General features: G+C 41.4%; 1 protein-coding gene across 2 annotated transcripts; it reads right to left on the bottom strand.

Annotated features, from left to right (window-relative positions):
- Positions 1-23,475, bottom strand: fbrs (fibrosin). 2 transcript variants are annotated; one of them, XM_047376335.1, is made up of 18 exons: positions 21,757-23,475; positions 19,252-19,425; positions 18,919-18,945; positions 18,799-18,828; positions 18,522-18,570; positions 16,996-17,341; positions 16,682-16,914; positions 13,954-14,198; positions 13,794-13,838; positions 13,543-13,641; positions 13,149-13,217; positions 12,370-12,408; positions 9,436-9,507; positions 9,145-9,280; positions 8,497-8,577; positions 8,331-8,414; positions 3,343-3,556; positions 1-2,927 (listed from the first exon to the last, which is right to left on the bottom strand). In XM_047376335.1, exons 1-18 carry the CDS (start codon positions 22,060-22,062, stop codon positions 1,361-1,363), a joined length of 3,816 nt encoding a protein of 1,271 aa, XP_047232291.1. In that variant the 5' UTR covers positions 22,063-23,475; the 3' UTR covers positions 1-1,360. The 2 variants fall into 2 exon arrangements, with proteins under 2 accessions (XP_047232291.1, XP_047232292.1); XM_047376336.1 differs by having other exon boundaries at positions 16,682-16,911.
- Between the last annotated feature and the right edge of the window lie 3,650 nt (positions 23,476-27,125).

Below are 27,125 nucleotides of genomic sequence, written 5' to 3'. Positions count from 1 at the left end.
TAGACAACAATTCATTTAATAATTATTCTTTGTGGTCTCTAGGGGTGGGGTTTGAAAGGTATAAAATGGTCATATTAAAATATTCGACCCAGTCTTTTCCCCTCTCAGGATTTCCACCGTCTCTAATTGCCTTTTGACACAAGTCTCTATATATTTTTTTTTTTTTCAGTTTTTCAGCAGATGTCCCATTTATCTGTGTATATAATTTATTTTTGTTATTGAACCAACTTGACAGTTCAATGTACAAGGCTCCCGCAGTCCCAACAGATAGCACACAACCAGTGACTCAAAGGCAAACTTCGCTCTCATCACAATAGTCGCAGCTCAGTTCCTTGAAGAGGCCAGAGGTTGCAATGGATAAGGCTTAATGTTCACAAGCATTTAAAAAGCGTTCCATGAAGCAAGCCTTTTCCCTACCTGGGGGAAAGAGTGCTGGTTGGGAACCAAACAAAGACAAATAACATAACAATGAATATATTTATTATTATAGAAGATAATTAATGTTAAGTATAATAATTACAAAGGCAATTTCTCTAAACTACTATAATCTGGACCTGCTCTTACAGATGAGAGAGAACAGTTACAGGAAGCTCTAAAATGCTGTGTTTACTCACACAGTGTAGTACAGTTCAATTTGACAAGAGAAACCAGCAGAACAAGGATGAATCTGAGAAAAGGTGAGGGTTGGAGTGAAGCAGAAAACTGAGGTAAGATGTTTACTGATCAGAATTACATGGTCGCACCAGTAATCTGTCTTTTTATGATGATGGATGCAGAAAAAAGGAAGAAGCACCACTTTACCTCTTTATTTAACGCCCCATCTAAAATACCTGGTTTAAGTTGAAGAGGGCATGAAGATACAGTATTTTATAAGTTAACCAAGTTAAGGATGAATGTCTTTAAGGTGAGCGACCCTCTGGAAATCATTCCCAATCCACCTTGAAAAGGCCTGCCTAAGAGACTGAATTATAATTCACCTGATAATGAAAAAAAGCTGTCCTCTGCCTCTTCTTACAGCTTTCAAATCTGAGCACTGTATTAACCAACAGTCTATATAAAACAAAAAATACATCAAGGATGCACAGAAACCATGTACCTTTAAATTGCACTGATAAAACCACTGAGCATATTCCAAGTCTTTCGTATTCATTTAAACCATCTGCTCCAGCCATTTATGTTTAATCTTTTTTTTTTTTTTGTTTGTTGTCTTTTCTTTAAATTTGTGTGATGACTGGAGCTGGTCTGGTTGTGTAACTGGGAAGGCAGGGCTTTAGTAGTCTGCAAGAGGAAAAGGGGGCAGTTTGAGAGCAGCACAGTGATCCTGACATTTCCCTTCATCTCCTCCAGTGTTGTCCCAGTACTATCTGGATTCTCCGTCTTTGTGGGCGCTGTACAGTGCCAGCTCACCTGGCACTCCAAGTCTTGAAGTACGAGGTGGTGTGGCCGACCGGCTGGCGATGGAGGGAATGAGCGGGGGCGGTGCCCCCACCGACAAAGCCCCCACCAAGTCCTTTGCGAGGATGCCATTGGACATGTGGTGTGGGTTGATGGGACCTAGACGCGAGTAAAGGCCAGGGTGGTGCTGGGAAGCAGCACTGGCTCCTGAAGGGAGGCCGTGAGGGAGAAGGGCGGGATGGAGCTGCTCCAGATGAGCAGCGGCCACAGCAGCATGAGAGGGGCTTGAGAGATGCGAACCATGAGGGAGGTGTTGGTGCATTGCAAAGTAGCGCGCGCGCTCAAAGTCTTCCCTCAGAATCTGGGCTCTCTGCTCCTCGTCTAAAAGCCCACCACCTGGGGGTCCCAGCTGAGGAGGGCGATCAAAAGGCATCAGGCCAAACTCCGATCGAACAGCAGAGGAAGCAGCAGCGGAGGTAGATGTCGGAGGGTGCTGAGGTCCGGCTGCTGCAGCTACAGCCGCTGCCCTCTCGGCCTCCAGGATGTGCCTTTGATGTTGGAGAAGTCGAGCTAAATGTGGATCGGATCGCAGTGCCAGATGTGGATCTGACCGAAGTGCCATAGCCTCCCTCCGATGCTGCTGATGTTGATGATGAGCTGCCATCTCCCTCCAGGGGTCCCAGGTGAAGCTATGCGGACCCTGTGATGGTCCTGGAGGAGGTCCGTGTGAAAATCTCTCTCCTGCTGAACTGACCATCAGTCCTGCAGGACCTGCTGTGCTTCCCAGGATTGCTTCAAACCTTGAGCGGTCCAGCATTTGCAGGTGGGGAGGTGGGTTATGAGAAGGTGGTGGGAGTGGAACACCAGGAGTAGGAGTCAGTGACAAAGAACAAGATGAAGGAGTACCAGACCTGGGGTGATGTGGATGGCTGTTGGGGCGGTCAAAGGTGTGGCTGGACACTGGTGGATGGGTAATGGGGATGTGCTCTGGCTCCTCCTTCCTCTCCTCTTTGACTTTAACTGGCGGCAGAAGCAGGGCAGACTTAGAAACGGGCGTCGTGGTACGGTCAGACTTCTTTGTGTGAGACAAAGACGAAATGGAAGAAGAAGCTGCAGAGGAGGCAGGAAGGTTACCATCTCTTTGGGAATGATCGTTGTGGGGGTTTGGTGCCGTCTGAGCTTGGGAGCGGGGATAAAGGTCCAATGGAGATGGAATCGAGCGGTGCGAGGGAGGTGGAGTATTGAGCACAGAGGATGAGGAAGACCGTGGCCTGTCCCTGTCTGCTACTAAAGATGAAGAGCCAAGAGGAAGAGCCCTTGAAGACATTGTTGGCAATGGCCTCTTGTCTCCATCTCTGTCTCGCTCGCGGTCTCTGTTTAAGCTCCGTGTCAGGTCCTCGATGGCTCCACTGCTCCCTCCTAGGGCGCTGCTGTGGCCATTGATGTGGTTGACTGGGGTGCTACTGCGGGCCTTGAAAGGCGGACCAACTGGAGACATTCTCACATGTTGTCGGCCATACACCATACTGTCTCTGCAAAGCAAAGGAGACAGAAGTTCAAACTGTGGTGAATCTAAAAATCCCTTTCAAGATCTTTAATAATAGTAAACCTGCACACAAACAGGTTCCTCATTATTGTGTATATAAACTAATATAAAATTATATAAATCAGATCCTCGCAGAAGTATTAAACTCCCTTTCCCCTCCACCTGGAACATTAAAACATCTAGGTGTTTTTGATACATGGTTTTATTTTTTATTTTTTTACAAATTAATTTAAAAACTGTTTATTTTGACACTCACAAAATATATATATAAAATATACTGGAAACAACAGCCATCAGAAATCCCCTTTCTATCAAACAATCCACCTGTATGTAATCTCAGTATATATGCAGCTGTTTTATAAAGGCCTCAGGTCTGCTTTGAACCTAAAAGTCAGTGTTACCTGTCCTTTTCATCCTTAATGTGTGGGATTTCTCTCCTCTCTACATCCTTCCCTCGATCTCTCTCGTCCCTTTTGTCCACTCCTTTTACCCAGGGACCTCCAGGGAATCCCGAAGGACCACCGTGTATACGGTTCCATGGGTCATGATGGTTGGAGGGGGGTAAGCCCCCAACCGCGCCGGATGGAGGGTCTTTAGGGCTAAACACAGAGCCAGCTACAGGTGACAAAGATATTTTATAGTTAGGAAAAAAGCAGCTGGACTAGTTTTTCTAGTAAAAATTTACTGAGAAGAAAAAACTAAAGACAACAGTCAATTATGTGTGACATCTTATGAAACCAAACACACAATTTCCACCAATTTCTTGTTAGCATCTAATATGATCCATAACATAAAACTAAAAAATAATTAGTAACAGGAAAAACACAGATTATAATTTACCTTTAAACATTTGAGCACTGCTTTAGCAAAGTATGCAAATAAAAAAAAACAAAAAAAACTATACAGCTAGAAATAAAAACCTGCATACAACCTCCTTGTTAAATATTCAAATTTCCTGCAACTCTGTAATGAGTTTAGTACTGGGTACTTTTATTACATCACCCAGTTCAGTCTAGTTGATCAAACACAACTAAACGCTGGGAAAGCTTCCCAACACACCACATTTGCTTTTCCGTGTTGCCGTAATTGTGTAAATCCATGTTGGTACATCCGGATTTGGACTGCACCCGGTATTTGTGGCTACTAAAATTAATGCATACAACCTTTTGCTTGTATATCAATGACAAACCCCAGCACAGCCATTCAAAGCATGTCGCTGTGACAGCTGAGCTGTAGCTGGGCTATGAGACAGGAGAGAAAAACATTAAGAGGGGAGAAAAGCATGGATCACAAACTTCAGGCAAAGTTAAGACAAGGAGTGGGAGTAGGAAGAACACAAAATACGGGATTAGAATAGTCTGATCTTTACTGAAAGGGATCAAATTATCTGTATTGCATTTCTGTTAATGCCAAAATATGGTGCTGTGATTTTAAGCAATGACAGCCAGAAGTCAATTTGCTGACATTTCTTTACAGAATGAGTTTGCACCAGGAACATTTTTGTCCTGCCCCCGCTGGTATCCATCAGCCACAGACAGTTAAATTAGGTTTTGTACCCTCAGACAAAATTGAATTTCTTTTCCAGCAGATGCCATTCAGCACATGTCATTCACCTGCAATTTTAAATCTTTCTACTCAAATATTACAGCTGGATTCTCGTTAAGATGAGGGCGATGGAGTAACAAGCCGAGTCCCAGTGTTAACGATTTCAAATCACTTCACACCACAGTTTCAGGCATGTTCGATGACCCCGGGCAACCAATAGTTGGTTTATTCCATCAACAGCAGAATCCCACAGAAAAGTCAGTAATAGAAGTCAAATAAAGTGAATTATTGTGGTGGTTGTTAAAACTGTAGAGCTACAGGGGAGGTTAACCAGCTGTAATGGGATTTATTAATCCAAAGTTCCTGTTTTCAGTACCAACAATTCTTATTACTAGGGTGCCACGATTTAAGATGAACATCGAGAAGAAGCTCAAATTTTATTCCATCTTCAAGCCATACTTAAAAAACAAGATTAGGCTGTATTTTATTATCAACAAAAAATCCACTGCTTGATGGGATGTTATGACACAGTTAACTGAAAGTATTTTTCAAAAGCATTGGTGGACATTGAGGAGAGCATTGTGCCAGAACCCTTAGTCTGAGCTTTAAAGTAGGCCTGCACACTACATTACATTGCAGTTGTGTTCACAATATCACTGTGCACAGCAAAGATAATGAAAAGGACATCTTGAATGCCATATATTTTATTCAAGCCCTACGCTTTCCCACTCTTTGAACTAACAAATTGACTTTTTCTCTAACCTAAACACCCAGCTTAGATCAGAGATGCAGAGCAAACAACAGGTATTCTGCTGATTTTCACCTTGAGCAACCCATACTGATCTATTTTCCCCACATCCCTGAGGTATTTTAAATAAACAGGAAGCACAAAAGGTTAAGGAAACTCTTAGAAAGATAATTATCTTCTGCAGAAGAAAACCCGTTTAGCTGCAGAGCTGTGTAACAGTGACTGCTCTCACAGGGCGTTGCCACCCATCCCAATATATGAATTAAGAACCACTGGTGAAAGAAATGGTTAAGGCTGCTGTACAGAATAAACAAATTAATGTTTCAACAGAATAACACTAACAGTAAATCAGTCTCAAATAAAAGGTTGGAAACAGCTACTGGTGCACTTCTACATTCTGACACTTGAATATAAAAAGATACCTTTAGTGAGCTATTATCTATAAGCTATAGAAATGTCAAACAAGTAAATCAGATATGTTGCCATTCTTTTTAGTTGGGTTTTATTTATAAATACCTCCATCCCATAACTGGGAGGATTTTGCGGTAAGGCACATTTTTTTCAATGATGCAGAGAGGTGGTTCACCGTTTTATTTTACTACAACTACTTTAATTTCAAGACAGATCCAGTTCCAATACATCCAGGATGTTAAAATATCTTCCGTTCCACAACTCCTTAAAGGGAAACTGGATCTGGTCTTCTGAGCAGGTAATCACCAGTGTGTGCTCCACACTTCACTGCCAGAGTTTTTGCTGGGCTAACTTTAGCACAGTTAGAGCCATTCATAAACAGAGTTAAACTGTCAGTCTAGTTCTCCAGTGTAGAGATGCACCAAGAAATCAGCTGGTGACTGGAATGAGATGCTTTTCAGCCTGATCAGCCAGCTGGAATTAGCTAAGTGTATTAAAAAGGGAAATGCATGTACTGAACCATGTTGGCTGTTCATTTAGGCTACTAAAACACCCTCGGCTAGTGCTGGTGAAGTCCCTCATTTGTCATTTCATATACCCAGCTTTCAGGTACCAAAGTCAGGTATAAAACCCCACTATAAATCTGGAATGTAAACAATTAATCAGGAACACAAGAAAGAAATTTCCTGGAGTATACAGGCCTGATATCAACCTGTTATCAGCCGCTCAAAGCTTTACAAAACTCATAGATTAGAAATGAGCCACAAACCTCTGACTGGTGCATTTCTATTATGCTGTGTTTAGATAACTGTAGGAAACACCTGAGCCTTGGAAAGTCCTAATTATTTTCCATCAAATCCAATATAAGTTGATATAAATCACACATAGAATCATTTTTGGTATGAAAGAAGCTTACAAACAAAAACAAAAAAAACCTATAATATAAATACACAGTGGTATCAGTTTCTATATGACACTGTATTGTAAAATTTAAAGATGAACAGAAACAAGTTCAAACTTTCAGCTTTTTTGATTCACTTATTTTTCCAAGAGTGACGGCAAATTTTCCAGAAGCCGTCTGTACTGGAACTGTTCGGTAGGTACAGCATAGGCGCAGCTCCATTACTTTCCACAGTTAATACACATTACTGACCTCCAACTCGAGGTGTACATATATTCATGTAACTACAGAAAATTGTGTAACTGTGTTTCATTTTAATAATCCAGAACAACTCAAACTAATTTTACTACCACATTTGGTGAAGGCAGAAACAGTAAATTCTTTTATCATTTGGGACATATGAATACATAACATTTACCTGGTTTGGTTTTATTTTCTGTATTTTTACAAATCATTAAGAAACACAATACTTAAGTTTGGATCTGGCAGTGTGGTAAATGGGCCATGTCAATACTTTCACACCTGGACTTGTACTACAAAATCTAGATCATGGATTATCCTACAGATAAAGCACAGCTTGTAGTCTGCGATTTCTTTTTGTTGTTTCGGGAAAAAAAATGTAAGTGTCAAAACTTAGAGATCCAAAAGCAAAACCAGTTTAGAACACATGGGTCCAATCCAAAACCCTGATCTAAAAGTGTCAAAAAATGAAGTCACCAAAGTAGAGAAATTTTAGATTTTTGAATAAGTGGGCCTTCATTCATGGGTTCGGATCAAATAATCAACGAGTTCGGCAAAAACTTCAGTTTTGCTGTTCCAAATCAGCTCTGTATAAAACATAAGCCTTTTATTCTTCAAAATTTCTGATTTCTATCTTGAAACATGAACAGGAAATTAAGCCTGGAAACTTAAGTGTTCTAGTATAAAATAAATGGCTTTAACAGCTGCACATCTGATTGTATCAAACTGGACTTATTTCAGTTTCAGTTGAACTTCAGTCACATATTTCTGCTTTGCCTGCTCAGATTAGCTGTGGTTGGCAGATATCATTTCTAAGCAACAGAGACTGTAAATGGACGGTGAAGTCAGAGGCACCAAATTAGGAAACCCAACAAAAAACATGTCACATTTAATAGACCTGTTATTATGCTCACTAAGGGGCGGTTAAACACTTAAGCAGTTCATGTCTTCCATGCAGTAAATTACTCTTTTGGCATTTTCTTTCTGTATAAATCCGCGTAATAAGATTAACGGCTTTGATAATTTCAACAGAGTCTCAGTCCAGAAATCCTGTATTATTTCTAATGTTTCATCAGCTGGTAATATCACAGTACATGTGTAGCATAAATCCCGGTGTAGTTCTGAATTTTTACCTACCTTTACCATTCTTGACTAATAACATCCACAGTGGACAACAACGCATCTCAACAGGTTATAAAACTGAGAGGAGTTCTATGAAACTTTAAGCGCATCCAATTCAATTAAGACTGAAACTTGAAGCTTGTTCCGACATGAAACTGAAACATTTAACAAATTAGTAAATGTCTAGTGTTTTTTTTTAAATTAAATAGCTTTGGTTTTGGTTTTTAAAGCATCAACTAAATAACTTACTCAAACAGTGGCTTCTCAGTATGACCCTGTTTAATAAACACCTATTTGTGTAGTTCTCAGTTTTGATCGCCAAACTACTTTTGACATGTACATTGTAAAAAGACAAATTTAGAAAATGTTAACCCATCCTTTCAAGCATTGTGTTTAAAGAGAGTTGAAACTGTTAAACTGACCCAATGCTGGGCTGCCAAGTCCTCCAAAGGCACCAGAACCAAGGGCTCCCAGCGGAGCAAACGGAGGGGATCGACCATAAGGATCTAAAGCACAGGACAACCCTCAGAAAGGTGGGCTCAAACTTTCTACTAGACAACGTTAATATGTTAGGTCAAATTAAAATACCCAAGTGCGCAGCTGGTGGCAGGAAAGAGGAATGTGGCGCTGATTGGGAGATGAAAGGTGCTGCGGATGGGTTGACTACACCTGAGGGAAAGACGAAAGAAAACAAAATCTCTTGTAGGGATGAAATCAAACTCTTCGAGCCACACTGCATCAGAATGCCTTAACACAAAAAGCAGATCTACTAGAGATCCCAGAAAATAAGAAGTGAAACATAAATGCAGAAATTAAGCACTATAGCCCAAATGTAAGGAAATTAACAATTACAATGTGGCCATGTAAATAAATATATTTAAAAAATGTCCCTGTTGATATAATGTTATAAAGATGTATTTGTCCCTGTATTTCTGCTTTTTTATATTTCATATCATCAAACATGTTTAAGTTTCATTCAAAAATAACCAGAATAACAACAATACTGTATTAAAATGGTTATTTAGCTCATTGGCGTTTTTTGTCACAACCAATTACTTCGTATTAGGTTAACATTTCTCTAATTATATCATCCTTTACTCATTTACTCTTTACCATTGTCTGATACAAAAATCTGTATAATGATCAACACACACATTAAAGTGACGTAAAGATAATCGCAAAATACAAGAAATCTGGGGGGCGGTACTATAAATATAAGATTGTTAAGGCATCTACCTGCAGCAGGGAAAATACTCGGAGGTCTGGTCAAATCATGAGTGGGAGGCAAGGCTCCTCCCAGACCCACAGCTCCAGGGTAACGGGAAAGCAGGTCACTCCGGAAGTCCAGCTTGTGAGGATCAGCCTGCATCAGCTTCAAAAGAAAAACATTATCATCTTAAACAGTTCTTGCACTGTACAGAGTTAGAGGTCATAAGCTCTACATCTCGACATTTCTTACTATCTACAAAAACATTTTATTACCTCAGAGTGCAATCAAATATGTCTATCTCGTTAACAGGCGTTTACCTTTACTTTTCTCTGATGGCTTAAAATCATCCAGGCCACATGTACGTGCATAGCACACCATTTTCCTGGTTTCTGCAATGCACAAAAATCAGATGGCTTTGCTTTAATATGCCATGAATATTGCATGTAAAACTTTAGAGCCTTTACACCGAGTCAGACGCTGTTCATGCAGTTCAGAAATAACTTTGCCAACCTCAAGACAGAGCTTGGCTTTTACAGCTGGAGATAAAGTTACTTGCTATGGACCCGTTTGGGTTTGGGTATATTCACGCACACACAAGAGTGGAAAAACAATCAGTTGGAATGTAAGGAAACAAAGTTACATATACTACACATATAGGAACCTTTGGGTCCAAAATACTCTGTGTACAAGGGCAGAACAGGTCAGCAGAGGTCAATAGTGCATGTGACAGTAATGCAAAGTGAAAGATGCGGCAAGACAGTAAAAATTGCTTAAAGGGATAGTTCATGATTTTTAGAATAGAGATTCTGTTTAGGGAATACGTAGCAGTAGATAACTCTTGGCATTTCTGTTTATCAGAAATCCCAGATCAAAGCAGACTTCTACAGTCTTAAAACTCTAATTTTAAAAACAGTTTATGCAAAAGCTTTTTATGAACCTTTATCACCATGTTTGCATTGGGCAACAATTTATGTAGGTGATTATTTTAAAAAGGAAGATGGGTAGGAGGGGGTGCGCCACCTATGATCTTCCTGCATGAAACACCCTGAGAATGGAACATTCCCAGTATTATAATTCCAATCGGATTATAAGTCAATGCTACAAAAACTTATGAAGTGACAGTGTTCTCCAGCTGTTCAGAGCAGATTCGCTTTATACTACACCCTCCCTTATTTGTTTCTATCCCCTGCGGGTCATTCCTACGCACATATTTGATGACAAGACAAAGTCAGCTGTTGGAAAAGTCATAGCCAGCGACCTAAAGGAGCACGAGCCATTGTTCATAGACACAAATTAAAACTGTACTGCAATAATCATCCATTCCAGCAAAAGGTTCAGTTCAAAGTTCACTGTCTGGGCTGTACAATGCCTGTGTAGTTAGGAACGTTATCCAGCTCCCCTCCCTCTGCAAGTGCCAGGAAAAAGAAATATAATAAAAGCACTTATTATCTCCGCAACACGCCTTCTAAAGTCATCAAAGTCAAATTGCATATATTTGATTTCTTAAAACAGCTGCAGCTAAAACATTACTTTACGTGTCATTGTGTCACCATTCAACTAACAAATGTTATTGACTGCAGTAGTTTTTTTTTGTTAAAAAACAAAGAAAATGATTAATTACTGAAGTACTTTTACTAAAGGTTGTAACATAATATCATATCGCCAAGTATGAAAAGGTTAAGTGGAGGTTAACACTATTTTATTGATTTTTGTCGGATGTCCTGATCTGTTCGATAGAAACCACATAATTGATTATATGCTGTAATGCATTGCTTTTATTTTTGAAACAAAATGGCCTTTCTGTTTAGGTAGATTATGACTATTGTTGCCAGCAACCGATACATGTTATATTTTGGGATTACCACTAAATATGTTTCTATTAATTGAGTTCAACCAATGATTTAACCCAAACAACAGATTACTTGAAGTTTGAACACATGGACAGATGTAAGCAGAAAACAGGAAAGCTAATGGTAATTATTTGTTTTTAGTAATTTATGAAACTTTAATCGTTGCTCCTCTGTGGAGCCTTTGGAAATGTTTGCAACCTGTTAGAAAAATGACACAATTTAGGAATATTAATCTAGAAATATCACAAAGATGTGACTGTTTCAGTTTGCAAAACTTACAGTGCTAACAACTAATAAAACTTTTAAAAATGGCTTAAACAAATGTGACAATCATACATTCTTCTTAGTGCTTGACAAAAATAGGAAACAACTATTTTATTGAGCTTCTTTTAACTGAATAAAATAAGAGTAGTCAGATCATTAATAATTAATAATAACCATGTTAAGGAGGGATTTCGTGACTGGATGTAGTGGCTTTTCAATCCATATTACCAACATACACCGAAAAGCCCCGAAGAGCTGAAAGCAGCAGCTGGTTATAAACGTCTCCTCCTCATGGTGCGTTCTCTTGGTACTCGAGAGTCGGACTTTATTGTTCCCAGTCGGAAAAGAAAAACAATCAAATGTTGAAGTAAAAGTGTTAAAAGTTGCCAAGGACACGTCGGAAGCTCAGGGGAGATCAGGCTTTTGGGGTGCAGCGCGTGGCGTAGCGGCAGACCCATATGTGGGGGCTTCAGTCCTCGATGCAGGTGTCCCTGGTTCGCGTCCCAACTCCGGCAACCTGTACTGCCTGTCTAGCCCCCCTCTTCACGCCACTTTCTGTCTTCCTACTTTCAAATAGCAAAATATAAAGGCCACGAAGAACCCCTCTAAACTAGCCACTTTTACCACTAAACACCCACCTCCTCTCCCAGTATTCTTAAGTTCTGTTGTATTTTCTTCTTGCTACTTTTACATGGATATTATTTCTACTTTTAATCATTTTTTTCGTTTTAAATGATATTGTTTTGTTCATTTATTTTAGTCATTAATGTTGTACAGCTCTTTGGTCAGTACCTGCTGTTTTCAAAGTTTTAGAAATATTTTGGCTTGGCTAAATAGCAGTAATGATAGATATTTAAATTCAGGTACAGCGACTGGTTTAAAACCACAAACAATTATGGATCAAAGCTTCTCTACTACATGGTGATCTTTGGAAAATGTATTAATAATTAAGTTACTTTTAAGAGTTCTTAAAACAGCGTTCGCATAAACTGATATGGTTTTTTTAAACTAGTTGCTTTAATGAAGGCTAAAAATTATATATGTTGGCTTAAAACCTTCTGCCAGAAACTCCCATTAAAAATTTTCAACTATACCCTTAAAAAAGCCAAGAGAGACAAAAACATTTTTTCTGCTTACGTTACTGATTTTCAGTGATGTCCCAAACGGATCAGTTAGCTACAAGAGAACAGAACAGCAAAATCACTTTTGATCAACTCGTGTCACCAAGGCTGCATTCACACTGCAGGCAAAAGCGACCCATATCTGACTTTTCATGGCATTCAGAACGGCCTAATTCTAATCTTTTGTCCTCCAAAAAAAAAATCTGAATTGTGCCACTTTCATGTGTAAATAAATCGGATATGTATCCGATAGTTTTCAAAGCGTTCGCAGTCAAAACGGTCACGTCGTCATTGTCCTGGCTCCGACTACGCATCCACGCAGACTTCTCTACAGAAGTAGCAGTCACTGCTCTACAAATGGCCGTTGTTAATACTGTAGCTGTGCTCTTTTTTTCTTACCTTTCCTTGTCTGGTTATGATGTGGTCATAATATTGTCAGCACCCTTAATAAAGAAACACCGGCATCCATTATTACTTCCATAAACAGTGTGCTGCTGTGGGACTTCTACATTCTCACGCTGCGCATGTGGGTCGCTTTGGTGTCGTGAACCGTTCAGACTGAACTCTGATGGTGGACGTGTTTAATTAGTAGTTCGAAATAATCAGATTTCAGCCAAAAATCAGAGAGAAGTATTAAGACCTGCAGTGTGAAATTAAATTTTGTACTATTTACAGCTCTGACCCATGTTACTGCACATTCTAGTCCAATTCGTTATGCATTTCAGTGTTTTACACACAAACTCGACAGCAGTAATGTTGGATTTAAGCCAGGATGTAATGTGGGCTCGTTCTTACCCTGTGGTCTTTGGTCTGCAGGTGGTGAGGCACAACCCCGAGTCGAGCTGTTAAATCAGGAGCAGGTCCCTGAGGGACAAGAGACTGTCAAACACAGCACAACACATGAGCCACACCCTAACGACCTACGAGCCTCATGCAAATCTGGCAATTATGATGCATTTGCTGCGGCTGACTAATGGTACTTGTACTGTCAGGATCAGAACCTGTTGTCAAAATTACTCTTTTTGCTCGAAGACCTGATTGTTATGAAACAGCTTTCCTCATTTCCTCATCAGCTCGCTCAGGGCAGGAGATCAAATAAACAAGTCACTCCAGCAAACCCTCATTAAACCAGGGTAATGTAAGATATTCGAAACAGACTGGCAGAGACCCAGGCAGCGTTCTAACTTACTTTTGGCTGAAATGCTCCTTGCAAAGAGCTGAAGGGCCCGGCAGGAGGAATAACAGGTGGAATACTTGACACTGAGGGTGAAGGATACTGTGGGAAGAACTGACAAACAAAGACACCAAAGTAAGTAATCATCACAAGCCTAAAGAAACTAACTAAAACACTACCCCATTTACAAAACTAGCACAACTTGTTCCAAAACTTTAAAGTTATCGCTAGTTACACAATCAGTAAGATTGTTAAAAGACACTTACAGACTGCCGGTACAGTCCGTCCATTTTAGCTGGAAACTTCTCAAACTGAAAAACAAAGAGCAATCGAGTGGCTTAAAACCCTTTAAACTGAGAATAGTCAACATTCCAGGCACACAGGAAAGAACAACACAGATGTTCAGAACAACAGAGACCGGCTCACCATAGGCGGTGCCGTGGCAGAGGGGTGCAGGAAAGGCGTGAAGTGTTGGTGAGTGTGAGTGTGTTGGTGCTGGTGGTTGTGCTGATGGAACTGGAAGGCCAATGGCGGAACGCTTGTCTGGTTCTGGGACGTCCTGCCTGATGAGCCTGATGCCGAATTCGGCGCTGACGGACCGCCAGGAGTGTTGCGGCCTGCTGCTGCAGAGTTATTTTCAGGCCCTGGCGCGCTGCGTCTGCCGTCGCGCTCTGGTGGGATCAAGAATTGTTTTGAGGTAGGATTTCTTGGTCAATATGTGAAAATAAAACCCAGAACACAGGTTGGCTATAAGACTGAATAAGAAACAACGGGTCAGGTAAAAAAGTTACAAATAAACACAGAAAACATTTGTTAAGTGTAAGCAGGGTGGGACACTAGCACCTGCCACTGGCCAAATGCAGGTACATTTATGAAGTGGTGGTAGACTTTAACTAAACACAGTGGAAGGTTTGCTATTCACACAGGAAAAGTGTTTGGTTTCTGCAACTGATCTCTCAGGGGCAGCAATGCCAAAGTGGCTTCTTTTAATACAAACGCCATTGTGAGCTGGAGAGAAACTAAACAGTAGCGTGGCGTCACGCTGCTGGGGTAAAGCAGCTGGAAAAAAAAACACCAAGCTAACTTAAGAGGAGCCAAGGGATTGAGATAAACTTAAATTGCACATTTTTTTGCTATTTTCTTATAAGAAGTAGAAAACAATTAAAAAGGGGAAGTTACACGACTTGTGACACAGCATGAGCTGGTTAGTAGCATTAAGTAACACCACAGTTTTAACAAGATACAGCTCTAAAACCACAAAAATTCCCCATTATACAGTTTCTATGGGCTGCACGGTGGCGCAGTTGGGAGCACTGTTGCCTTGCAGGAAGAAGGTCCTGGGTTCGTCTCCTGACTTTTTCTGCATGGATTTTGTATGTTCTCCCTGTGAATGCGTGGGTTCTCACCGGGTACTCCAGCTTCCTCCCACAGTTCAAAGACATGCCTGTTAGGTTAATTGGTCTCTCTAAATTGCCCTTAGGTGTATGAATGAGTGTGTGCTTGGTTGTTTGTGTGTTGCCCTGTGATGGACTGGCGATCTGTCCAGGGTGTACCCTGCCTCTCGCCCATAGACTGCTGGAGATAGGCACCAGCTCCCCCGCGACCCACTATGGAATAAGCGGTAGAAAATGACTGACTGACTGACAGTTTCTATGGTTTCCAGTACTGTGATGCTTGCGACACTAGCAGAGTATCTGAGGTTTTAACCAGCTATATGAAACGTAGAGTGAGCCAGAGGTGAATCTGCCTCACTTGTTGCTGTGGACTGGCAGTCAGCTGGTTGAAAGAAGGCAACTTAGACTTTTCCCTGACTTAAAAAAAAGTAAATTATTTTTCTTTTGTAACAACGTTATGTTACATTACCAGTGGTGCAAATAATTGATTATGCGATACATTTTTGTCTTTGCGTAAATACTTTGAAAGTGCAACATTTTTACTTTTCATACTGTGTCTTGCCACCATCAGTCGACGTTTTGTTACCAATGTGGGCAGCTGTTGCTGCTTTTCTAAAATTTCTTTAAAAAATTATTTATGCGACATTTTGTATCCTTTTCGGCAACTGATAATTTTCAGTAATTTCCTATAATCTGTGTCTACTGTTAGGAAATCGGCCGGTGACTAGAGACAGCAGATTCCGAAGCTTGATCGGACCTGACTGGTGACTGGCTGGCTGGAAACTCAAAAATCGGACATTTATTCGAACAGTCCACGCACCGCATGTGATCACACTGACAACAAACATTCTTCGGTGTGGATCCTGTTACTGAGGGAAGCAGATTAAAATTTCCTTTCCAAGGTGTTTCAAATGAAGTCAGCAGCTTAGTAATGTACAAAGCTATTCAAAAGTAAACTATATTTTCTACAACATGTCTATGGTTGCAGCAAGACAGGGAGAGGTAGAACGCAGGGCTTTCAGCAGATAACATGAAGGCTGAACAAATTCACTCCGTTTTATCCTTTTAAGCTTTCAACCTCTGACATGGAACACACCAAATTAGGATGCCTTTTGGAAATTTCTGATTACCAGATTTCTTTCTCCAACATATATCAAGAGAGAGTGCTGTTTTACTTCTGTTAGCTGTTCTAATTGCTAATATTAAATGATCCTAAATAACTTTATTGTTTTAAAATATTAGTATAAACCTGTGTTACAGTGACTGCTCTATCACAGAAGTGTGACGTTTATTGTGATAACGAAACAAGGTAACGAACAATGTCAATGTTTTAGTTCTTACAGAAAATTATGAATCAAATAAAATCTGCATTGTCAGGCCAAAGCTTTATAAAAGCTGGAGTTAGGAAATTGACCAAAAAAGTTCTGATCTGTGCTATTTTTATATTGGACTGGTTGGTTTTTCTTTTTTTCTTTCACTGGTGGAAGAAAACATTTATTTTCACCCCTTGGAGTTAAGACAAGAAACACAAACCGCTTCAGCTTTTAAAATGGATCCAATACTTGCTGTGCTAATATGATCAGTTCTCACTTCACTAATGTTCTACTTCCCCAACACCCTGGATAAGCCTAGACAACCCTCAGAGGAAGTCTACTTTTGGGTTATTTTAGTAACATAGCAGTCATTTTGTTACCTTGAAAAAAAATGAACGAACCAGCCAGCTGAAACTGTAGCGAACAGAAGTAGATCTCTTCATTTACCTGAAGCTGCTGAGTGGGCAGGAGGAAGCAACGGTGGTGGTGGAGGCAGACCAGGGGAAGACGCGAACAAGGCCGCAGAGCTGGCTAGGGATGGGGGTTGGAGAGACCCTGAAGAGCCTGATCCTCGACTGTAGGGCAGAGACACACTAGTAGAAGGAGTTGGAGGGCGCATGGAGGACGAGGAAGCAGCAACAGATGAAGCAGATGATGGAGGTTTGACTGGGGCACTGCTGCTAAAAAGTAAAATAAAATCAAATTGAAGACAACCAGGCAACTGAGACTTACAATTATGATGGTACCTGCAAGAAGCTGACCTGTTATAGATGGACTGAGATCGCAGAGGCAAACTCGGGAATGGTTTTGGCTTGGAAAGGGGTGGGCTGCCATTGTGGTGGGTGCTGTTTCCATTGACTGGGCTGGGCCGAGGGACGGCGACAGAGGCTGTGCCCGGGGAGTGGGAAGACAACCAAGAAATGGAACCAGAAGAGGTAGAAGAAGAAACCGGCTCTGGGAAGTGTGGCTCGAGGCTTTTCTCCTGACTTCGTTCGAGGCCAGATACTCGCGGGGTCACTGTTAACCGCGAGATACCACCGCAACGTGCTGACAGAGGAGGGCAGCTTTTGCCCGATGTGCCTAGGTTTGAAGGCGACGGATCCAAAGCTGAAAAAGGGAGCGTCAGCCAGAATTACATAACGAACAATCATGACTGTAAGCATACTTTTTAGACCCAAAAGAAATGGCATTTTCTCCAGACAACAAGAAAATCATTTGGGTTTCACAAAATAGCTCGTTTTAGATCATTCCATTTCTCTGCAACTTAAACTTCAAATAAGAACAATAATTATTCAGAACTATCTAAGCGCATATTAGACCATCTACAAGACTCAAAGGTGATCACTTACACCAAAGCACTACATCAAAGTTTCTACACATTTTCAAGTCCAATTTCTGTACTGTCCCAGTTAACAAAAGGGAAGAAAGAAAGAAAGAAAGAAAGAAAGAAAAGGAAAATTGATAGGAGAAAGGAAGGTAAGGAAAGAAGGAGAAAGACAGAAGAAAGAAGTGAAGATATAACAGTAGAAAAAAACTGCTGAAAAATTAAAAAAAGAAGAAAGATGGAAAAAGAAGGAAGCACAAAAGGAAAGATGCATAGATAGATGTGGATAGATATAAAGCCTGGAAATATGACTTTTTTACTCATTTACATCCAGATCTGGAAAATACCTAAATGCCTGACCTTTCAAGACCTTGGGGAACCCTGCTACTTGTTGCCCAAGTTTTTTATAGAAAAGTAAGCAGAAAATAAAGTTGGCTTCATATTTAAAAGAGGAAGCTGCAACCAACAAACTCATGGGAAAGAGAAACAAAGCTTCAAGGAAGACACTACAGCAGCTTTTACCAGTTCATTGTTACAAATATTTACCAGTTACTCTGGTTTGAAGAAAGATTTGTACCATTAAACTGCCAATTATGAGAGAAGACGGTTTTCTCTGCTAACGTGAAAAGGAAGGAACTGTTTCATATTTCACTCAACTGTAACCAGGTTAGAGTATGTCCAGGGCTGAGTAGACCCCTACAAGGTCAAATTCAGCCAACTCCTCCAAACAACACAAACTTGCCTCGATTCAAAACAAACTAATGTTGCTCAGAAGCAACAAACATCTGATCTTTCAGTGGACTTTCTTTATTTAACCGTATATGTTGCCCGTTGCGGGCCTGTCATCCCTTATTTTGAAACCAGACTCTTCCACGTCAGAGTGAACCCAGGCTTGAGTACTTTTTGTACACAATCAACCTAATCCTTGTTCGTTGATGTGAAACTTAAGAAAAATTTTCAAACCTTTTCTGGTGCTGACTGTGAACACTGGATCCATATCATTCTCGGTGGCCTGCACCAACAAGAAAATAAACAAGAGGGATTGGTCACAGGTATCACTCTAAATCCAGACACATAATCCCACCAATCAGACATAACATAAGACAGTTTTCTAAATGTAATATATTTTTAAATGAAAACATGAAACCATAACGAAGCTGTAATAACCTACGCTTAACATTATTTATCAACTAAGCCGGAAGAAAAATAAAGATATTTTATCAAATATTGGATTACACACCTTATCCCCTGTATCACTCTCTGTGTCGCACTGGGAGAGGACAAAAAAAAGTATGTAAACACTTGTGCGAAAATACATGTATAACTGTTACTGTAATATCAGGGGGTAAAAAAAACTTACAATGTAGCCTGTCTCCAAATGAGAACCCTAAAGAAAATGTGTGAGATTTGACAGGTTACAAGTTACAGGGATTTACCTTTCATAACACACTGAGTTGTTTTCAATACCAACTCCCACACCGGGTAATTTACGAAAAAACTATCAAAGTCGTTGCTCAACAGCGTGACAGTGAACCTGTTTTACTTGCTCACTTTGAATAGCAGGATGTACAAGTCATTAGCACTGCAAAACTATAAACAGGGTTGTTTGATTAGGAACTATCTAAACATACACTCACTGTCTGTGCAGCCAACTGGAGCATTAAAGCCTTGCAGTCAGAAGCCATTGCTTTACCTCTATCTTTCTTCTCTTGTTTCTCCTCTTCAAGTTGCTGCTGGAGTAGCTGTGCGGGGCCCCTTCCTCAGGCTCTGACAGCGGCCCTCCTCCGTTCTCCTCAGGGCCCCTCTTCCCCTTGTTCCGCCTTCCCAGCATATCAGTGCGTTGATTGGGCTTCAGGGAACAGTCCATCTGATAAGAAAGGGAAAAGAACCAAGAGTTTTAATGTCAGTCAGTCATTTTCTATACCGCTTATTCCATAGTGGGTCGCAGGGAAGCTGGTGTCTATCTCCAGCAGTCTATGGGCGAGAGGCAGGGTACACCCTGGACAGGTCGCCAGTCCATCACAGGGCAACACACAAACAACCGAGCACACACTCATTCATACACCTAAGAGCAATTTAGAGTGACCAATTAACCTAACAGGCCTGTCTTTGGACTGTGGGAGGAAGCCAGAGTACCCGGTGAGAACCCACGCATGCACAGGGAGAACATGCAAACTCCATGCAGAAAGACCCCCAGCCGGGAATTGAACCCAGGACCTTCTTGCTGCAAGGCAACAGTGCTACCAACTGCACCACCGTTTTAATGTGTACAACTTAAAATAATAAGAGCTAAACAATATATTGATTTGCATTATCAATCTGTGCCATATTATAATAGCAGAGGACTGCTTGGATGCAATATTTGATGGGCACCAACATTTCAAGGCACCACCGACTCAAAATCGTATTTGGCCACTTGGATGGACTTTCAGTGGCCACACCTGATAAAGAGCTTAGTGACTGTAGTGTTCCAGCTCTGGGAGAGTGGTGGGGACGTTGTGATAATGTGGATGAAAAACAGTAGAGGATAATCGGGCTTTTTTGCAATACTACACCATTGCAATCTAAAATTGCGCAGACCCACAAATAATGTGTCTAGGCATGGCCTGGACACCAATTTCAAGGTATACCAAGGTTTAAAAAAAGGTAACTTTTAAGAACCTGCAAAGTGAAATCCTTCATTTTACTGTTCTCTATAATAGTACTAGAAACTGGTGGGGGGACAGAGAACTCTGACCTTTCTTTGTAAGCCGCTACTTAAGAACGGTTATGAGTAATGGGATTTCATTTTAGTGTCAGAAGCATAAAGCAATAAAAACAAGTGATTTACATAAAGGCAGTTTTCCAAACCACAGAGAAAGTGTGGCATCTGTTTCTTTTCAGTGTAATGTAGAAGTGATCTGCATTCAATTAAAGAGCAAAATAAATCAAATAGGTGGTGTCTAAAATGGGGACATAACTGGACTACATTTCAGTTAATAGACCAAATAATGTCAAGGATTCTGATAAATCCTGTACAGACAGGTAAATCTTAGCAGGCCAATGTGACTTGAACGGTAACCAATCAGAAATCGTGAAATTTACTGGTTGATTTGACTAGAAAATAAAGCTGCCCAAGAGAACACAGTGTCACTTTGACTGTGTGTCTTTACATCAGGACTTGTGCATCCTTTTTGGGGGAAGGGGGACTCACCTTAACACAAAGGTTACCAAGACATGTAATCAGTCTGAGTGTACTAATATCAGACTGTAGTGTGAACTTCACAGTATTTTCAATTTTGATAGAGACATATTTAAACATGCTTAGAATTCCCTTATTGTCATTATGAATATAAATGACCTAAATTTTTAAACAAAAATGTTAGGTAAAGAAGCCTAGTCCAGCTACTTGGACAATTAAAAGTCGACCAGAAGGCAATCCACGCAACTGCTGTTCTTCCTTAACTAATCGGCCTTTATGCAACCCATCACTGTCTACAGGAATTAGAGCATAAATAATTGAACAATCTCTAAAATCCATCAGAGGGGTGGGATACCTTAGGCACTTGGAGTATGTCTGAGCGAACTGGTTTCCCTGAGAAATTACTGGACTTCAATCTGCAGCCTTTTACTAAGTATGTCCCAGAATAACATTCACCTTATTCCCCTTATTTTCTGAAATATAGATTTTTGGAATCTATATTCCACAAATCAACTGTTCTTGACAAATAAACAATCAGGCCGTGCAAGGTCTCGATTCTTTCATGAAGTAGCAGAAGTAGTTTAGGTTTAACACCATATCAAAAACAATGGATTTATCGTAACACCGAGGTTTAAAAAAAACAATAAATTCAAAACATTAAATTATTTAAATATAATGTCTTAAAGGAGGATGTGATAAAATACCTAAACTTCATGTGGTGGTACTTTGTTGGTTTGCATTACTCAGACAGATTCTATCAAAAATGGCACATATCTTAACTCAAATATCATGTTTCATTGATAAGGAAACAAAGTTGATTTTTTTGTGTTTTGACAGTATGAAAACAATATTGCAATAATATTGGACGTTGAATATTGCTATGGCAACATTAATAAGGTAATAAAAATAGAAATAAAGGAAACTGTTGGCCTGATCGCGGATTCATCACTATGTCCACAACAGAGTGGGGTTGTGTGTGATGAATGACAGCTGATGGTGTCAAATCGAGGGATTTACCTCCAGTGCCTCCAAGGTAATAAAGCTTGCAATAGCGAAGCCGTCAATGATGTCTTCCTCGCAGGACACCGACTCCCTCTTCCTCCGACGCGGAGGCCTGTGTCTTCCAAATCCGGGCCGACATTCTCTCCCACTGGGACCCAGGACGCTGTTCGTCCCGCGGCCCTCTCGATCGGAGCCCGAGGACAGGGATGTGGCCCGCTCCTCGGCCAGGTTCACTCTCCTCCGCCGCCTCAACTCCCTGTCGCGCTGCGAACGGGACCGTCGGCTCTTTCTCATTCCAGCGCTTCGGCTCGGACCCTCCATACCCCGAGGCCGCCTCCCTTTGTAACTCCAATGGGAGCAAAGGCACTTTATTTTAGTCCCGGTCCGGCAGAAGGCACCGAACCGTGAATTTAAAAGAATGAAAAGGAAAAACAACCACACCACACACAGGCCCTATGAGGGAGCCCCTGTTAAAATGGCGTTAATGGAACCAATGGCTATTATTTACCGTCCCCTGACAACAGTCTGTTGGCATCAGTGCCTTTCTTTTTGCGAAATTTCAGTGTCATCTCACTGAATATGAACACAGACTTGGATCCACATGGGAATATCGAACATCCAGAACGTCACTCAGATGTCAGGACATAGCTGACTGTCTCCTCTGAAGGCTAATATGAGCTAACAAGACGCATGTAAACAAAAAAGGCAAGTCTAGATAAGGGACAGACAGACCAAAACAGAAGGCTTATAAATTACAAAACAAAAGGAACACCAACATCTGCGATCATTTTCACAACAAATACAATTTTCTCTAGATGTTTTTTTTTTTTTTTTTTTCTGAACACGCTGACAAATTAAATGGTAAAAATGACATACGTTTAGCGAGCTAGCAAGGCCAATAACCAATCATTTTCAATAATATTTGACAATGTCAAAGTTTACCGTTGACAGCCAGAGTTAAAGAATGGGAATTTAACTAATACAATGAGCTAATTAACTTTAAGTGGGAAAGCCTACTAGAACTCGTTGATCAGTGTTTAGCTGTTTCGGATAGCATAGCTAAAGCGATACAATATTATATATACACGGAACCTAAGAATATGCCTATATTTTTATAACGTGTCCAAAGACTGATTGGTCGAGCAGTAGAGCTGGACCTATATCCATCCGCCAATAAGAGCAAATATACCCCCTGTTGAACTGTTAATGGCCGATGGTGATGGTTGAATTCATCAAAAGAAAGACGTAACGTCGTTAGCACTGCGGCTAGCTGTTAGCCTTCCGCAAGAAGCCCTCGGATTTTAAGGGAAGCTAATATTACATACGACAATCATGAACTGCGGAACAAACGTAGAGCTAAACTGTGTCGCCAAATCAAGCAACTCTCCCCTCGTTCTTCATTCGTGTCAAGAAAAACCTCTGAGGCCCAAATTTTAAAGCCTCGATGTCGATTTACAGGGTGTCGGCACTCGAGCCCCCGTCGGGCAGCTCTTCTCCTTCATGAAGCCCTCCTTATAATCCAATGTTTAGAAGAAGTTCAGCTGTTTGACCGTCGTGTCCACTCAGCGATGTCTTAATCTCGCTGAGCTCAGACTCCAAGTACACTGAGAGATGAAAACAGAAAGGCTCCGCCGCTGTTCTTTCGCAAGTTTCCACGGAACTGGGAATTAATGGTGAAAATGAGGCAGACACAACCCTTGTCAGCCGTGCTGTGCATTGTGTGCGCAGCTCTTCTTCCTCAGTCATCTGACTCGCTGATTAAAACTGAGCCGAGCTGTGGTGCCACCAAGTGGACACTACGCAGGACGTAGTAAAGGACGAAAGTAAAGCAAAATACAAACAGTTTACAGGCGCATATATTCTACAGTATAAGCGCTCAATGCTTGGTTGGGGATCGTTTGTATCAACTACTGCGTCAATGTGTGTGGCATGGAAACTATCACACTGTGACTCTCCTGAGGTGTTAAGGAAGCCCCAGTTGCTTAAGTACCAGCTATCAGCTTGTTTGTATTGTTGGCTTTGGTGTTTTTCATCCACCTCTTTACCACCTCTCTATGGGATTTAGATCAGGCCAATTTGCTTGCCCATCAGTGCAGTGATGGACAAGTGATGAGTCAGTGTTCCAACTGTAGACCCTTCTTCTTCATAACTTTTACAATTTCCTCTGACCGGCTTGATGTCACAGGCCAGTCCTCATTAGTGACTGAAGCTGGTCCTGATTTGCTGTCTTTTGTTCATCCTCTTATTTTTTTTAAACTGACTGCAGGTTTTCAATGTCTTCTAGTAAATTATGCTTCGATGTCGACACAACACAGGTCTCATGGTAGCTTTCACATTTTTCTTTCCAAAGACAGATACTTTTTCAGATGTCTCAAATAATAAGGCTTTGTCTGAGAAAATAACTTTACACCAGTCTTCTGCAGTCTGTCCTTGTACTTACTGGAGAACGTCAGGCTGATGTTTTTCTTAGACAGACTTTGTTTTTTTCTGCTATTTGTCACAAGGCCTTTGGCCCATACATTAACTTACTATGCTTGGACACCCACTCATACTCACCTGCTACAATTGTACAGCAAGCTCTGCAGTGGTGGCAAAATCTTTCTATAGCTCACTTATCGGTAGGTGAAGGTCCTAAAATTTGCTGGAACCACTTGAAAGTCATGAAAGCCATCTTGACAGCAATTGAACTCGCCACAGCAACTGAATTGGACTGTGCAGTGCAAAAAACTTGAGACTGGGGCAGGGATTAAACTTTCACAAGTAACACGATCCTAAACATATAGCCAGAGGTTTGATGGAATGGTTCAGATCAAAGCATGTGTTAGAATGACCCAGTCAAAGTCCAGACCTAAATCCAACTGAGAATCTGTGGCAGGACTTGATAATGGATGTTCACAGACACTCTCCATAGATCAGATTATTGTCCACAGGCTGTTTCTAGCCCTTAGCCCACATTCTTCCCATGCTTTAGGTAACAAAGAAAATCAACTATGTAAATGCAGCCCTGTTTTATTAACAAAGAAAAAGTAAAAACACTTTGTGTTGCATAAAACATAAATATAAATAACAAAGATAAATGTTAATATGGTAATGCAGCCACTGGTAGCCAAACATGTTAATAATGGAAAATTGTGAAAAAGTATTTATGGCAAAGGTACAGACAAATGTAAAAACACAAACAGTAAATCCGCATATTTTTAATATTCCTGAATAACAGCAAGATAAAGATACAGCTAATGACCAATGGACAATATCTTCACTTGATTACAGCATAGTTTCAACCTTGCAAGTACACACAAATTCAAGCAGGGGAACCTGTCCAAAAGAGCTTCTATCTGAACCCTTCACAAAATCCTATCAGTTTTAAATCAGATTCAACTTGTGTTTCTGAGCCTTAGAGAGAAGTACATATATTTATTTTTATCTAACTGTGCTGTTTCCAATTCATCAGCAACTTTAAAGTAGTTTATTGCCATTGTATGTGATTGGCTAACTGTGATGTAGAAGGAAAACAAAATATACTCATACTCGTCGTCTTCCGCTTATCCAGGACCGGGTCACGGGGGCAGCAGACTCAGAAGAGACGCCCAGACGTCCCTCTCCCCAGACACCTCCTCCAGCTCCTCCGGGGGGAGCCCAAGGCGCTCCCAGGCCAGCCGAGAGACATAGTCCCTCCAGCGTGTCCTGGGCCGTCCCCTGGGCCTCCTCCCGGTGGGACGTGCCTGGAACACCTCTCGAGGAAGGCGTCCAGGAGGCATCCGGTATAGATGCCCGAGCCACCTCAACTGGCTCCTCTCGATGTGGAGGAGCAGCGGCTCTACTCTGAGCTCCTCCCGGATGGCCGAGCTCCTCACTCTATCTCTAAGGGAGTGCCCGGCCACCCTATGGAGGAAGCTCATTTCAGCCGCTTGTATCCGGGATCTCGTTCTTTCGGTCATGACCCAAAGTTCACGGCCATAGGTGAGGGTAGGAACGTAGACCGACCAGTAAATTGAGAGCTTCGCTTTTCGGCTCAGCTCTCTCTTCACCACAACGGACCGGCACAGCGCCCCCATTACTGTGGCAGCCGCACCGATCCGTCTGTCGATCTCCCGCTCCATTCTTCCCTCACTCGTGAACAAGACCACGAGATACTTAAACTCCTCCACTTGAGGCAGGAACTCCCCTCCAACCTGAAGAGGACAAGCCACCCTTTTCCGGTCGAAAACAATGGCCTCGGACTTGGAGGAGCTGATCTTCATCCCAGCTGCTTCACACTCGGCTGCAAACCGCCACAGCACATGCTGTAGGTCTTGGCTAGAGGGGGCCAGCAGGACCACGTCATCTGCAAAAAGAAGAGACAAAATCCTCTGGTCCCCAAACCAGACCCCCTCCGGCCCTTGGCTGCGCCTAGAAATCCTGTCCATAAAAGTTATGAACAGGACCGGTGACAAAGGGCAGCCCTGCCGGAGTCCAACATGCACCGGGAACAGGTCCGACTTAGTGCCGGCAATGCGGACCAAACTCCTGCTCCGCTCGTACAGGGACCGGATGGCCCCTAATAAAGGGCCCCCGATTCCATACTCCTGGAGCACCCCCCACAGGGCATCACGAGGGACACAGTCGAATGCCTTCTCCAGGTCCACAAAACACATGTGAACCGGTTGGGCAAACTCCCATGAACCCGAAAAGCAGAACTCGAAAACAAAATATGATTTTATTTTAAATTTTTGCAAAAAAGTCTAAAAGGTGTGGCACATATTTGAATTTAGCTCTTCTTCTCTTTTACCACATAATTAAATCCAGTGTAACCAAGTACCTTTTAAAGTCACCTAACTAGCAAATCTGTGTGTAATTTAATCTCAGTATAAATCAAGAAGTTCTGTGAAGGCCTCAGAGGTTTGTTAGAGAACATCAGTACAGAAACAGCATCATAAGGAACAAGGAACACAGCAGTCAGGCTTTGAACATCTCACAGAGCACAGTTCAATCCATCATCTGAAAATGGAGAGAATATACAACATCTGCAAACCTACCAAGGCGTGACTGTTATCCTAAACTGACAGGCTGAACCATAAGAGCTTAATCAAAGAATGTTCCCTTGTAATTCCATCACCTGAGCTGTGGAAGAATCCATTGACAGCATAGCTATTTATCATGTTCTACACAAATCTGGCCATGAAGCCATTATTTGTTAATGAAAATTTAACATAACCTATGCAGGGGATGCTGCAATATCAAAAGTGTGGTAAAAAATAAAATAAACCTGCCAATTACCCAAAATTCTCATTGTAAAACATGGTGTTATCCGCATTATGCTGTGGAGATGCTTCTCTTCATCAGGGACAGGGAGCTACAATGGTATAATTTAGATTGTGAATATAGAAGTGTTAGTTTGCCAGGTC

Source organism: Girardinichthys multiradiatus, chromosome 10, assembly GCF_021462225.1.
Source record: "Girardinichthys multiradiatus isolate DD_20200921_A chromosome 10, DD_fGirMul_XY1, whole genome shotgun sequence".
NCBI classification, from domain to species: Eukaryota; Metazoa; Chordata; class Actinopteri; order Cyprinodontiformes; family Goodeidae; genus Girardinichthys; species Girardinichthys multiradiatus.
This window is presented reverse-complemented; position numbering and strand designations above follow the sequence as displayed.